The following is a 16,352-nucleotide window of genomic DNA, read 5'->3' as shown; positions in this document are numbered from 1 at the left end:
ATATAGAATCTATTAGAAAAACTTATTTTCTGAAAGTTGGGAAATTCATTGTTTAAATGTAGAATCAACATAGGCCAACTTTCTTTCAGAAAGCTCTAAGTGACCACCCTTAGTGGACTAACAAATAGGAAATTTGCCTCAAACTTAGTTTCTTTTGACTTTACAAGGAAAACTAATTCAAATGACACCTAATTCTTAATAAAAGAATGAACCCCAGCCACTGAAGAGAATATTAAGGGTGAAGAAAAAAGAGTAGGCACCTTCATCATCTTCCCTGAGAACAAGAGTGGCCTAGGCCAAGTGAAGATTACATCACTTTCTTAACCAGTGAACCCCATTACTGGCCAGCAACTTTCTTACTTCACTTGGCTGCTGAAAAGACATATTATAACAAATTATATAACATTAGAAATTAACAAATACTTCTCACATTCTGAAACTTGGCAAGGTCAAAGCACTAGTAGATTGACTGTCTTCTGAGAACCTGCTTCTTGATTGAAACAGAAGCCATTGCTAGTGCATCCTGACATGAGGAGAGGGGCCAACTTACACAGAAGCAGAGCTACAGGATATGATGAATGAAGGAGATGCAGAAGGTAATGGCCCAACTGACTTCCCTGAGCTCCTGACAATGATGACAGGAAAAATGAAAGACGCAGACAGTGAAGAACAAACTCCACAAGCATTTCACATGTTCGATAAGTGTCGCCATGACTGTATCAGTGCAGTGATGACAAGCCTTGGAGAGAAGCTAAAACATGAAGAGGTTGATGAAACGATCAGGGAGGCTGATATGAATGGGACGGACAGGTAAACTATGAAGATGACAGCAAAGTAAAAATATACAGAATGTCAAATTTCTTGGACAAAGTTGTTTATGTGCCTTTTGTTTGTAACTTACCTGTAACTTCTCCATCAAAAATATGCACATATAGTCATTAGGACTTCATCCCACCCTGTTTTCTTCCCTTATCTTACCATCCTTAAACCTTATTTAAAAAACTTGACCAGGTAATATGTTGCAAGTGGCTTACTCTGGATATACCAAAGCACATCTGCAAATATAAACTTAGTTGGAGGGAACTAATGAGGGAACATCTGGGTAGTGACCTTTTCAAAGTAGTTCTAGGAACTCTCAGCATGTTATTAAAGTGGGGAGCTATAACTCTGCGTGGTTTGTGAACTGTCAATAAGATGTACTTAAAAGCTACTCTATTGCAGAGTGAGTGTGTTACCTAGGTTCTGGTTTCTGTTTTGTTTTATTACTTTTTTTGTACTGTTGATATTATATATGAGACATAAGCTTCATTTAGCCAATTAAATAAAATTTTCTTATTTGGGACAATTTTCTTAAAATCCACCCCAAGTTGTATTTTTGTTTTCAAATTAAAAATACAATTTATACCCCACCAAATGTCAGTGATCCCATTTTTCTGGACCCTACACTGCCATGTCTTAAGAAGCATACTCTAAGAATTTTATACAATGAATTTTGATCATATTTACTTACCTCAACCAACTTCTTCCAGATTCACTCTGGACATATCTAAGCCCTTCTGCACATCCAAACTTACATGGAGTTGGTGAAATTAGGGTATATCTGGGTTATGAATTTTTAAAAAATGTAATTCTAGGAGCTGTCAGCATGTTGAAGTATGGACTTGTAACTGCCTACCTACTTAATTTCACTTTCTGCCTTTATAGTTTTAAACCTATTTAGTCCGATTTGTGTTGCCCACATACTCTTAGATATAAATTTTGTCCTGGAGTTTAGTCAACATCTTCCAGAAATCACATCCGTAAACAAAATTGATTTTCCCTCTCTAAGTCAATATCAAATGCCAATAGTTCCTCAGGAATGGGTTGAATTTTCATCACTACCCCATTCATATATCCATCCTCAACTTTTGTAGATCTCGAGCTTCTGAAAGTCTTGTTCATACTGTTACAGCCACTGTGAGTTCATATTTACAACTGTCTGATTGTATTAGGAAAAAGCTGTTTCCAGGGGTTGGGGATTTAGCTCAGTGGTAGAGTGCTTGCCTAGCAAGCGCAAGGCCCTGGGTTCGGGGTTCGGTCCTCAGCTCCGAAAAAAAAAAAAAAAAAAAAGCTGTTTCATTGTAGTCACCAATTACCACTGACTCCTCTAATCTCATTGTCCAGTCTTCTGTGATGATCTCTGATATTTAGAAAAAATAGTATGATACACAAGTTCCCATTTAGGAATCAGTATACAGTAGCTTCTTATTTTCTGCATCTTAACCATTTTTTGGATCTCTGTACTAGTTGTTATCTACTGCCAGATGCCTTTTGGATGAATTATGAGAGATACGCCAATGATGTATCTGGTAAAAAGTAATAAGAGTCATTCAAATACTTTGTCTGTGGCCTTTGAAAACTACTTGTCATGTGTTGTTATTATTCCCATCATTTTAACATATGCCACTAAACAATTTATTAGTATCTATATCAGTATTTACCATTAATGTTATGCCACTTATTGTACCACAAACCTGAGTCCTATAGGTAGCAGGTTAGGATACTTTATCACATCTGCAAGGATATATGATCCAGAGTTTTTCTATTCCTCTTTATATGAATCTGAGGACTGAATTCTATTAGTCCAAGATTGGTTCATCTTGTCAACATGAAAAGAGATTTATAAAAGGGACAAATCTTTTTTTTTAAGTGATGTAGAAAGATATTCTGATGTGAATAAATTTTAATTACTTTGTGTCATGTGGGTAAATAGACTGCAGAACTCAACAACAACAAACTTCTGTAATTTTAAATTCAATTTTATAAACTATAAGAATTCTATTTAGCACATTGTGTGTGCACGCGTGTGCATGAGTGTGTTGTGTGCATGTGTGTGTGTGTGTGTGTGTGTGTGCGTGCGTCTAGCATTATCTAGGAAGCAGTGAATATCACTTTACTTTTTTTTTTTGCTTTCTTGCATTCTACTTTCTATTTTTATAAATTTGGTATTTTAGATACTACACTCTTAGAATGTGGTCTGCATAGTTTTGTTCTTTGGTGACTGGATTCTTTTACATTGATAAATATCTTCAAGATTCATGTATACAACAATATATTATACGATTTTTTGCTTTTCTGGTTGAATGATGTTCAATTTTCTTTGTCCATCCATCCATCAAGATAATTTAAGTTTCATTCTCTTCTTAGTTATTATGACTGATGTTTCAAGGAATGTGGGCGTGCAAATAACTCTTCTAGGTCCTGAGTTCGTTCTTTCTTTTTTCTTTCTTTTTCTTTTCTTTTCTTTCCTTTCTTCCTTTCTTTCTTCCTTCCTTCCTTTCTTTCTTTCTTTCTTTCTTTCTTTCTTTCTTTCTTTCTTTCTTTCTTTCCTTTGCCAAGAAGTAGAGTTCCCCATTCAAATAATAGTTGTAGTTTCAATTTTTAAAGAAACTCAATACTATTTTGCATAATGGTTATACAATTTTGATTCCAGCAGAGCACAAGGGCTCAACTCACCCTTCAGTCTTGTCTACATTTGATTTTTTTCTTCATTGCTTTAACATTGATTTTGTGATGATGAATCTTAATATTTGACTTAAATGAATTAAGAAAGCCTTGAGGATCAGTGAAGCCAGTCTCTAGGTGTGTATGTAAAAGGATTCACAAAAAGCATTACATCAAGAGGGCTCTGGCCACAGAAATATTTAATATATTGAATGGTTCAACATTTTAACAGGTAGTAAGGATGCTAGAACTCTGAAAGGTAGAACTGGATTGAAGGTTGGTAACTGCACTCTGTCCTTGCCTTCCCCCTTCATATTAGTATTTTTTTGCTCCTACTCTATGCTTCCTGCCCACTATAAAATCAGCAGCAGCACTTCCACAGCCTTTGACACGATAGCCTTCTACTCACCTGATGCCTATAGAATGAACTCTCTGAAACATGAAATCAAGAATCTATTTCCTCTATTTGGTTATTTCTTTCTAGTATTCAGTCATATCAGGGAGATGGGGAATTAAGAGTAACCTACCACTTAAAGGCTATTTCTCGTATGATGCATTTTATTTGTACTTTCAATAGTGTTGGGCCTTTCTTATATTTGAGGTATTATATGTTTCCTATATAGAAATGATTGCTTTGAATTTTTGACATGGGTTTGGGTTTGTTACCATTTAGTAATTGCTTACATTTGTACTCTTGAATTTCCTGTATTTTTGAATTTTTGGGTTTTTTTGGGGGGGGTGGGTTTGTAAAGCAATATTTTACAAGATGTAAGATTTGAAAACATATCATCCTGTAACTGTTGCTTTTCTTCTCTCTATTCTATTTTACTTTGTAGAACTTTCTGAGATTGCTGTTTTCACATTGTTAGACTTTACATTTGATAACCAGGTTTTAGTACCATATACAATTACAGCCAAAGCTGTAAATATGGTTACATGGATATTTAAAAAAAAATCCATGTTGAAATTATTATCTTCTTAACTTCCTTCCAGGCAGTTAATTGCACTTTAAATTGACTTTTACATTTTCTGTATTAGAGAGTTTCGATTTTGCTATTTTACCTGTGGATACGTACGTTACTCAAAACTATCTGGTAAACAGATTAGTCTTGCTTCTTGTCTAAGGTAATTTTTAATTCTACAAAAAAAATCATTAGAACTTTGACAGAGGTTATAGCCTATATCTCACATGTAATCATGTAATATTTTGATAATAGTGTCTCCACATATAGGACAAAATGCCTTTGTGTTTCCTTTTATTTTCTGTGAATATTTAGTAACATTAAGTAGACAAAGCCTTTGACTCGTTGACTTCTATATAAGTGGCTTTTATTACTTTCAAATTGTTGCTATACAGAAGTGGAATTAACTCTTGAATATTGATGATGTAACTTAGAACATTGTTGACTTTATTATTCAAGACCTTTTTATATAAACACTAGATTTCTATAAAGACTTTAAGTAGTGCAAAAATGAAGATAATTTTAATAATTTACTTCAAATTTAGATGCCTTTTATTGATTTGCTTGCCTAACTCTTTTAGCTAAAATTTTCAACCTAATTTTGAGCGGAAGTGGCGAGCTTCAGCATCTTTGCATTGTTGCTGATCCTAGAAGAAATGCTTTCAGCTTTTTACATTTTTTTGCTACTTCTTGCCACTGAAATAGAAGTGATTGAGTGTTTTACACATACAGTGGTTTATAGAAAATGCTTTCTTTCTATTTCAGGCTTATTGCATGTTTTTTTACAAAAATGCATTTTTGCCAACATATTTTTTATGCTTATTTTGAGATGATAATGTAATTTTGCTCTTAATTTCATTGTAGTAACTAACATGAATACTGATTTTTTATAAAGTGAGCCATCTTTGTATCAAAGACATAAATCCAACTTTGTTGTGATGTATAATCCTTTCAATATTGCATGGCATTCTGCTTGCTAGTGTTGTGTGAGTATTTTATATCTATGAGCATCAAAGATGGGGCATGTAATGAATGGCTTCTGTATGTAGAACCACAACAGGTGTTTGAACAATTTTGTGTGCTGATAAAATCTATTCACTAGCAACATATTTAGGATTTGTATTATAGGTATTATCAAGTATATTATTTACTTTCTTTTCTCTCTTTGGTATTGGATTTTTGCTAGCTTCATAAAATGAATTGAGATGTGTTCTGTGTTCCTTACAGTATTTTGGAAGAGCCTGAAAAACTTACATTGATGATTTTTGTTTTAATTTAGAAGAAGGACCTCAACATAAAACCAGATAAACTGAATCTAATAGAAGAGAAAGTGGGAAGGAGTCTTGAACTCATTGGCACAGGCAGAAATTTCCCAAACAGAACTCCAATGGCTCATGCTCTAAGATCAAGAATTGATAAATGGGACATCATGAAACTGGAAAGCTTCTATAGGGTAAAGGACATAGTCAATAAGACAAATTGGCATCATATAGATTGGGAAAAAATATTCATCAACCCCACATCTGATAGGGGGCTAATTTTCAAAATATATAAAGAACTCAGGAAGCTTACCACCAAAAAAACCAAACAACCCATCAAAAATTGGGGTATAGAACTGAACTGAGAATTCATAATACAGAACTCTGAAATGGCTGAAATCACCTAAAGAAATGTTCAAATTCCTTAGTGATCAGAGAAATGCATATCAAAATGACCCTGAGATTCCCCCTTACACTACTCAGAATGGCTAAGATCAAAACCTCAGGTAACAATACATGTTGGTGAGGATGTGAAGAAAGAGGAACGCTTCTCCATTACTGGTGGGATTAAAGACAGGTACAACCACTCTGGAAATCAATTTTGAGGTTCCTCAGAAAATTGGAAATAGACCTACCTAAAGGTCCAGAAATACTACTCTTGGAAATATAGCCCAAAGATGCCCCACCATGCCACAGGGGACATGTTCCACTATGCTCATAGAAGTCTATTTTGTGGTAGCCAGAAGCTGGAAACAACCCATGTGGCCTATTACAGAAGAGTAGATACAGAAAATGTGGTTCATTTACACAATGAAATACTATTCAGCTATTAAGAACGAGGACATCCTGAGTTTGCAGGCAAATGGATTGAGCTTGAAAATGTCATCCTGAGTGAGGTAACTCAGACCCAAAAGGGCATGTATGGGACGTTCTCACTAATAAGTGGATATTAGCCAAAGGGGGAGGGGTGTAAAGAATACCAAAGATACAGTCCACAGAACTCAAAAAATGTCAACAAGCTGAAGGGCCCAAGTGAGGACACACCCGTTCCACTTGGAAAGAAGAGAGCATTCACAAGAGGGGAGGGAGAGAAGAACAGGGGAGGGAATGCAGATGGAGATGGGCAGAGAGGGGAACATGACCTGGTATTGGGTGGGGGAAAAGGACTGAAGCAGCTGAAAGAGTCAGATGCAGATATGTGCAGGTGAAAACAGATGCTGGTGAGGATATTGAGAAAGAGCAACACACCTCCATTGGTGGTGGTATTGCAAGCTGGTACAACCATTCTAGAAATCAGTCTGAAGATCCCTCAGAAAATTGGACACAGTACTCCAAAAGATGCTCCAACATATAACAAGGATACATGCTCCACTATATAGCCAGAAGCTGGAAAGAAGTCAGATGTCCCTCAACAGAGGAATGGATACATAAAATGTGGTACATTTACACAATGGAGTACTACTCAGCTATTAAAAACAATGACTTTATGAAATTCATAGGCAAATGGAAGGAACTAGAAAATATCATCCTAAGTAAGGTAACCCAGTCACAAAAAAATCGCACATGGTATGCACTCACTGATAAGTGGCTATTAGCTCAAAAGCTCGGATTACCCAAAATACAATCCAAAGACCACATGAAGCACAAGAAGGACAACTAAAGTGTGGACGTTTCAGTTCTTCTTAAAAGGGGGAACAAAAATATTCATAAGAGAAAATATGAAGACAAAGTTTGGATCAGAGACTAAAGAAATGGCCATCCAGATCCTGCCTCACATGGGGATTCAGCCCATTTACATACAGCCATCAAACCCAGACAATATCGCTGATGCTAAGAAGTACACGCTGACAGGAGCCTGATATAGTTATCTCTTGAGAGACTCTGCCAGAGCATGACAAATACAGAGGTGAATGCTTGTAGCCAACCATTGAACTGAGAATGAGGTCCCCATTGCAGGAGTTAGGTAAAGGATTGAAGGAACTAAAAGTGTTTGCAACCCCATAAGAACAATATCGACCAGCCAGAGCTCCCAGGGACTAAACCACCATCCAAAGAGTACCATGGACTGACCCATGGCTCCAGCAGCATGTGTAGCAGAGGATGGCCTTGTTAGGCACAAATGGGAGGAGAAGCCCTTGATTCTGCCAAGGCTCAACCCCCCAGTGTAAGGTAATGTCAGAGCAGGAAGGTGGGAAGGGGTGGATGGATGAGTGAGGGAACACCCTCATAGAAGAAGGGGGAGGTGGAGGGGATAGGGACTTAATGGGCAGTTAACCAAGAAAGGGAATAACATTTGAATTGTAAATAAAAAATTATCCAATACAAAAAGGAAAACAAAAAGAAAGCTTACTTGAAAGTGAACATAAGTAAAATGAAATTTGTGGAACTTTATGAGGTTTAGTTTGAACTCTAAAATCAAAGAGTGGCTAGTTAAGAAAGTTCAACAGATTGTCTATCCCAATACTTTTTTCATCCCACTGAGCATGCTCATAGCAAATTGTAACCCTGTGGACTATCTTAGATGCTTCCTCAGATCTATTCACAAACCCACACTTTCTATTCAACCATTGTGTGGAGAAGAGCTGGAGAAATTTATTCTAAATAAAGTTGGATTATTATTCCTAGCCTAGAAGCCTAGAAGCTACAGTCCTTGTCTGTACCAATCCAAATGCACCTCTCCTGTTATGTAGTTTATCATCTTATTCTCATTCATAATATTTGTTACAACTACAACTCATCAGTTACATTTATTTCTATTTAGAGTGGGGTTGGTCAACCCTCATTGTTTCTAGAGATGAAGTCAGAGACCATTCTAGGTTGCCTCACTGAAATACCTTCAGATTTTAGCACAGGGAATTATTCAATAAATAATAGCGGAATGAATTAGTGAAATAAGTGCAGATTATCACCTCTTTACCTTTCACATTGCCTGGAGTTCATAAAGCCAGTTTCAAGATTTAGACTGTGAAGTACCTTAGAGTCACAGTAAACCAGGTTTGAACCTGTGTTCTTTATATTACTGGTGAAGTTTTCTAAGATTAAAAACTTCTTGTGGGCATAGAACAAAAGTACAAAATGTATTGTCTCAACCCAGCATACACTGCATGCTACTTCATGCTGCTGTGCTGAGAGCCCTTGAGGAAACCTTCTTTGAAACTATTTTGAGAATCTTGAACTATCAGAAGTAGGCATCTTATTTTTTTAAGATGCTCAATTATATAGAACTCTTGGGAGAAAATGGGAAAGGAAATGTCAGTACTGATGAACTTTGAAGTCACAAAAATAATGTATCCTTCTTTTATTATTCTGAAACTACACCCCACTGATTCCAACCTTCCTCCCTGGTTACCATTCTTAGTTTCATGGATTCTACTTCATCCCTCATCCCAAAAGAGCATTCTTGTCTCACTGTAGCTACCATCACTGTCCTTTAGAACTGCTTCTGTTATATGTTTAAGGTGGTGTCAACAAAATAAAACACTTTTCAGTAATGACTGGTATTAGCACTCTACTGATGTACCCTGATATCCATTTATGTGTTCTTCTTGGAACATCTATAAGCTGTGCACTCATTAGCTCAAGTTTCTAACATGTAAGGATCTGCTTTTGGAGTCTGGTATTACCTGACAGTTTAGTGCCTGGTGATTTCAGCCTTTCTCTATACACTCACTGCTATACTCTTGACACCGGGTTTCCTTTTGTTCATGCAGATATTCATAGTTTGTTAAAATATGCCACAGACTAACTTTTAAAATTTCTCTGGGGAGAATTTTAGTAAATTAATTTGAATAATTAAATAATTTAAGAATGTATTTAAGGTTATCTATTTCTGTTGGTGAGACTTTATGGGAATACCTCCTGGCATTCCTGAAAGACAGGCGCTCACAGCAAATCATCATTTCCTCCAACTTTTAGAATCTTTCCATCCTCTTTTCCACAATAATCTCTGCGTCTCAAGTATGGCGGTTTTATTGCAGATGCATCTATCAGGACTGACTGTAAACATCCAGGTCTCTGCATTTGGTCTGACTGTGGTCTCTGTATCCTTGCCACCATGTATGAGTAGTATAGTTTCCACATTCTCATCTGCATGTATGAGTGATCTAGTTCCTACTTTCCTACTACCACATATGAATGATTTCATTTTTTATTCCCACTGCTACGTGTAAGTGATTCAATTCCTATATTTTTACCATATATGATTTAGTTTTTTCATTCCCACCACCATGTGTGATGTGGTTTCTACATTCCCACTACAATGTCTGAGTGACCTAGTTTACCTTCACATTACCATGTATGATTAATCAAGTTCCTACGTTTCCAGAGCCATATACAAATGATCTAGTTTCTATTTTCTGACTACTGTGTATGATTCATCTACTTTCTATTCTCACCCCTGTATATGCATGATCTTGGTTTTATATTCCCACCATCATATATGAATAACAGAGGTTTTTCATTTGGCATTGTCGATATATTTTACTTTATACACACATACACCATATATCAATACATATATGATTATTTACTGTAGTTTCATTTTGCACTTCTTAACTGAGTAATTCTTACTATTACTGATGTACATATATATATATATATACACTTTTTAATAAAGTTGTTCTTAATTTTACAGAAGTCTTCAGTATTAGTCTAGGGCTGATTTGCCTGGCCTGAATCAAAATTTTTCCACTAGTTCATTTTAAGAGTTTTGCATTTTACATTGTATAGCTAAATGTACAATTTAAGTGATTTAATTTTTGCATAAGATATAAATCTTTTATCAAAAGCCTTCAGTGATATTTTAGTTTCTGCTTTTTGTTTCTCCTAACAATGGTCACTTGTGCCAGCTCTATTTTGAAAAGGCTATCTTTCCTCCATTAAACTGATGTTAGACCTTTGTCAAAAGTTAATACGGCATGTCTGTGTGGATCTATTTTTGGGTTTTCTATAATGCCTCATTGATCAATATGTCTAACTTCTGTCAATACCAGAGAACATTGACGATGGCAGCTATTCATAATGTCTTGAGAGACGCTAGAGCAGTTATTCCTACTTTGTTCTCCTTTTCTTAGTTCTGCTTACTAATTCCAGTTCCTTTGATTTCCAATACCAAGTGTAGAATAATCTTGTCTTCATGCACATGAACTCTATTGCTGTGGCTCTGACAGTACACTCCTTATGGGTACGTCATATTAATTGTCATTGTTCTTATGTATATCTTTTAACCATGTATAGTATCTGTGTTTCTTAATTCTCACAGTTTTTTTAATCACTGTTTAATGGTTCTCAGCATTTATGATATGACAATGTTTTCTTATGTTTAGACCTAAGGTGTTGCTTTTCAAACTGAGTATAAGTGGTGTCCTATATTATACTAATGTCTGCATATGTTAATTAATACATATATGTGTGGCCAGGTGTGGAGAGTAAGTGACAAATAAAGGGGAAAATAAAACTAATTTTCCTGTTTCTCCTACATTCTATGATTGTGTTAGACTTACTTAAAAGGTCTAGTGTTCTTTGTTTTTATTTTATAGTTTTTTTCACAGGATTTTAGATGTAGATAATTATAAAAATCTTCAAATATAGACAGAGGAGTTTCATTTTTTTTCTCATCGATATTTATTAATTTCTTTTCCTATTAAGCTCATTTTAATTCCTGAAGTTTTCTGTGCTTTATTGAGTGCAGGGATTTAAAATCAATGTCTCTGCCTTTCTATTCATCTTGTAAGGAAATACTTAGTTTTTCTCAATTAGATACTGTTTTAAATACAGAATTTGTAGACATTTACCATCTTCAGAAAATTACTCTTTTTTTTTTCCGGAGCTGGGGACCGAACCCAGGGCCTTGCGCTTCCTAGGCAAGCGCTCTACCACTGAGCTAAATCCCCAACCCCAGAAAATTACTCTTAATTTGCATTTTTTTCTGTAAAGTGTTATAAACTGGGTTTCTCCCTCAACTGTTATGACTATGTGAGTTTTTCTTCCTTACCCTATTCTTACAGATTATACTGTATAAACTTTGCAAGCTCAAAGATCATTATAAAAGAGGGAGCAGAAAGATTTGCCTATCTTGAGTCAACATTTTATTCCTTTGTTCTTTCCATTATGATGGCCAGACTATGCATCAAATTACTTATTTTGCCTACCCTATTTTCAACGTCTAATATTTTATTTATATTTTCTTGTATCTACTATTTATTGCTGTCCTTTTCTTTTTCTCTGTTTTTAGCATGTATATAATTCCTTATTAAAACTGTTTCCCCTGACACTTGATTTCAAACTTCTTGCCAGGCAACCCTCGCATTTGTGTCACCTCAGTCGTGAGGTGTGATGATTGTCTCATTTTACTTAGTATAAAAACTCTCTGGTGTTTTACTAGTGATTTTTTTGTTCACCTGGATATTTTAACATTATAAGACTCTGGTTCTTATTTGAACATCGATGTTAACATGACTCTTTTGACTTAGAACTAATGGGAAAGAGAGCAGTGTGTACATATACCCAACTGTAGATGGAATTCTAAGTCTGCTTTCATTCTCTGCTGAACCATAAAGAAAACTACTCCTCATTTCCCTTGGTTTTGCTAGGACTTCAGGCTTTCTACCAGAACATGACTTACACTCCTTCCATGTGAGCTACAAGAAGATTCTTGAATGGTCACCAGCTAATCTTTATAAAACTGGCACATGACCTCACTGTTGCTGGTGGTTATAAATATCCTTCTTCTCCTCTAGGTCTTCTCTGATTTCTACCCACCAAGAAATAGAGTAGCACAGCACTGCTGCTAAGTAGCGGTCCAAACATCCAGGTTTCCCACATGCTGGCCATAAACACCACCAGGTACAGGGCTCATTACTGCCCAGTGGGGGTGAACCTCCCAGCTGCCCTCTTGGATTTCTCTGACACAACCACAGCAGGAGTTTTGTGGTGCTCATTAGAAGTCTGACAAGGTAAAATCAGGTTTTCTCTTCAGCTTTTACTGTGGGGGTTGGATGAGATCACTGCTCTATGTGTGTGGTGAAACTTTAGCAGTTACTGCCTAAAACTTTCTATCTTGCTTTCCAGTCTTTATGATCAAAGAAGCAGAATGTTTCCCTAACTTTTGGAATTCATTTGTTCCTCTATGAGTTTGTATGACATTGGCTTTCACAGCTCAAGGTATAGAGTATAGAAACGATAAAAGAAAATTCATTAAACTCTCCTTTTCACCATTCCTTAACTGCCATTCCCCTCCTCTGGTCAATCTTTTCTTCCCGTTTGGAGTCTATGAGGTAAATGTCTTCAAGTGTACCTAGAAAAGGAAAAGAGCAAAGAATATGTTTTGCTAAGTGGAAGTTTTCATATGTAATGATTCTTTTGTTTATTCAATGAATACCCATTGAGTATTGCTGTTTGAATGTGAAATGTCCTCACAGCCTTCTGCATTTGGTCACTTGATTCTACCTCTGGTGACCTTATTTCGGTGATTTGTAGAACCTTTAGAAGGTGGAACACAAACATAGGAAGAGGATTAGTGACCCTAGGCTTTATATAAATAGATTAAGATCCAACATCTCCTTTTCTTGAGATATGACTTTATCTTCACAATGGACTGTATTATTTCTAAAGACAGGAGTCATAACACTCTCTTGCTACACCAAGTGACCTCGTCACACATTTTGAAACATAAAATTCAAAAGTAACTAAACATCAAATATCAACTGATATAAAATGACCATGATGGTTGTAGCTTCAACCTTATAAGAGTTCAGTAAGACAGATCTTAAAGAGATATAAAACATTGTTAAGAACTGTTGAAGTCCACTGTACCACATAAAAAAATATTTAGGGGGCTAGAGAGATGACTCAGTGGTTAAGAGCACTGACTGCTCTTCCAGAGAGGTCCTGAGTTCAATTCCCAGCAATCACATGATGGCTCACAACCATCTGTATTGGGATCTGATGCACTCTTCTGGTGTGTCTGAAGACAGCTATAGTATACTCACATACATTAAATAAATAAATCTTTAAAAAAATATTCAGACTCTATATTTCAACATAGCATATATTATCTGTAAGTAAAATTAATATAGGAAAAAAACATTTCATTCTCGTAAAAGTCAACTAGAATATTTCATCTTAAATATACATATGCTAAATATAATGGTATTTTATTCAGTGCCTACTAAGTGCATGGTCAATACTGGCACAGCTGAAAATTAGGGACATAAATCTAATTTACAAATCCAAAATATAAGGGAGTCTCTTATTGGTGAATACATTTATTTTTGAAAATATTTTCACAAATCTTTAAACGCTTTCTTCATCTTTCCCTTACAGTGCTATAAGTCACACAACAGTGCAGCTTGACTGTAACTTGGTGATGCATCCTCATGAAGATTCGCCTGTGTAATGCTCGTGAACCTGAATCATGTCAGCATTGCTTCCCTACAGAACATTCCACTGCTCTCTTTGCCTAGGAATGGGCTGACTTCATTGTCCACCGTCCTCCAGAGAACATGCTGACATTTTTAATTTGATGGGCCGCTGAGAAACCACAGCAGGGTATATAGACCAAGCCATCAATAGTGAATTGAGGCGTTCATTGATGTAAAGAGCTAATTGGGTGACTCTGAAGAGGGTAACCTGATTGCAATCCATGTGACTTTTCAGGGCTCACCCTGGAGGCCAGCACCTGAGAGGAATAGTAAATGAAATGTGTTTTCTGCTCTCCCATGGCTCTGCCTGGACCTTCTCTGTTAGAAGTCAACAATGGCTCCCGCCTTTCTACCGTGATGAAGAATTCACAATCAAACACTTCCCATCACAGATTTTTAGGGAGTCCTCAGTTTTCCCAGGGAAGATTCTGAGAACGTAAATTCAAATGGTTGATGAAAATATAGGCTTAATCTCTCTGTTTTTTCTTTGGACCTTGAACACTATGAAAATAACATCACCCACTGTATGCATACTCGTGTGTATATATAAATATGCAAGACCTAAATGGTTTGCTGGTTTATATTGCATATGCATAGTTTTAATAATATAGGGAGGGGTGGTGAAATTATGAAGGAATAGAATGTTAAGCTCTATCTTTCACTTCTAATTATATGGCCGAGTATTATTATACTTATTATAAATATATCCTACGTTGTGACCTTTTCTCTGCTACTTAAAGAGACATTAACTCAATACTAAAATGGACAATTTCGTTCTGATATCATGATGTCTTTTACCTCTTATATCTTACAAGCCTAACATGTTCTTCAATGCACACAATGCGCTATTCCTGCCCTTTGACTGGCATAGCATGCTCAGATATTGGGCTTTGATTCATTCCCTTGGGAGCATGATTTTTTTTTTCTTTTTTTCGGAGCTGGGGACCGAACCCAGGGCCTTGTGCTTGCTAGGCAAACGCTCTACCGCTGAGCTAAATCCCCAACCCCTTGGAGCATGATTTTTATGTCTCTCCAATCCAAACATGTGCTTTAGATACTTTGCATTAATGCATTTATTTATTCATTTTACATCCCAATTGTAGCCCCCCTCCTCCTCCAGGTCCTACTCTCATAAACCCCTCCCACCATTTCCTCTCTCCTCCTCAAAGAAGGGGAAGCCCCCCAACCCTTGTGTACCAACCTGCCCTGGCACATCAAGTCTCGGCAGGACTAAGAGCATCCTTTCCCACTGAGAGCCAATAAATTTGAGCATGTCTGGTCCATACCACTGATCTTACTGCTGACATTCTTCATAGATTCATTCCTGTTGGATCTTAATCTGTTTCACACTTTTTAAAAGGCTACTTTAACACTGAGAAGTAGCATTTCCTTGAGGTATTGAGCCCTGGCCTTAGTTACATTTTATATTTTGTAGGTACTAACTCTTTTCATAATCCCCAAACTTAGATTTTACTGTATTCATCATTTGAAATGTGTAATAAAGCACAAAGACACTAAATTTAAGGAAAGTTAAATCTCTAGGAACTGAATAACATAAGACTTTTTCACTTTTGCTTGAGTAGAAAGTATATTTGGCTTACTGTATACCACTGTGGATTCTGTAATCAAATATGAATTCATTATAATCAATTAATGTTTTTATAGGAGAAATTATGGTCTAAATAAGTGGAAACTTGTAATATAGTCTTCAAAGTGCAATTTATTACATACATAAGGTGTAACTGTTGTACTTATAAATTTGATGCAAACTAGAAAGATGTATAACTGTCCAATGGATACTGACAACACTTCTTAAATCTTCTGTATATACTCTGTCCCTTAATAGCAAGCTCTATGTCTGTGCTTGCTCTTTTAGCAGCTTCTCCTATTTCAATCATGACACCTGTGCTGTAACAATACTTCAGGTTAAGAGAAAAAGTAACGTCATCCTTTGCTCCTTATTCACACCTAGGCTACCAGCAAAGTGTGTGGGATTGACTCACATATTCAGGATTCGAGTTGTCCTTATATCCCCATAGCTTTCATCTTAGGTTGTGGGGTCACAGATACCTCACACCTGTAATAACCTCTCAACTTGACACCTTTAACTTTATTCTAAACAGTGTTGGGAAGAGCCCCGGTTACATATAAATCTATCAGTAGCTGGTTCTCAGTAGACCTGGAAGAAAAACTGAGACACTCCCTGTGATTTACCGAGCTATGTAATC

The 16,352-nt window shown here is 36.2% G+C and overlaps 1 protein-coding gene across 1 annotated transcript; it reads left to right on the top strand.

Moving 5' to 3' along the window:
* The first annotated feature begins 571 nt into the window (after nt 1-571).
* On the top strand, nt 572-814 carry LOC116912722 (neo-calmodulin-like). The gene has a single exon (XM_032916855.1). It carries the CDS (start codon nt 572-574, stop codon nt 812-814), a length of 243 nt encoding a protein of 80 aa, XP_032772746.1.
* Nucleotides 815-16,352: the final 15,538 nt, after the last annotated feature.

Source organism: Rattus rattus, chromosome 11, assembly GCF_011064425.1.
Source record: "Rattus rattus isolate New Zealand chromosome 11, Rrattus_CSIRO_v1, whole genome shotgun sequence".
NCBI classification, from domain to species: Eukaryota; Metazoa; Chordata; class Mammalia; order Rodentia; family Muridae; genus Rattus; species Rattus rattus.
The sequence above is the reverse complement of the archived record's forward strand: the minus strand, read 5'-3'. Positions and strand labels throughout refer to the sequence as shown.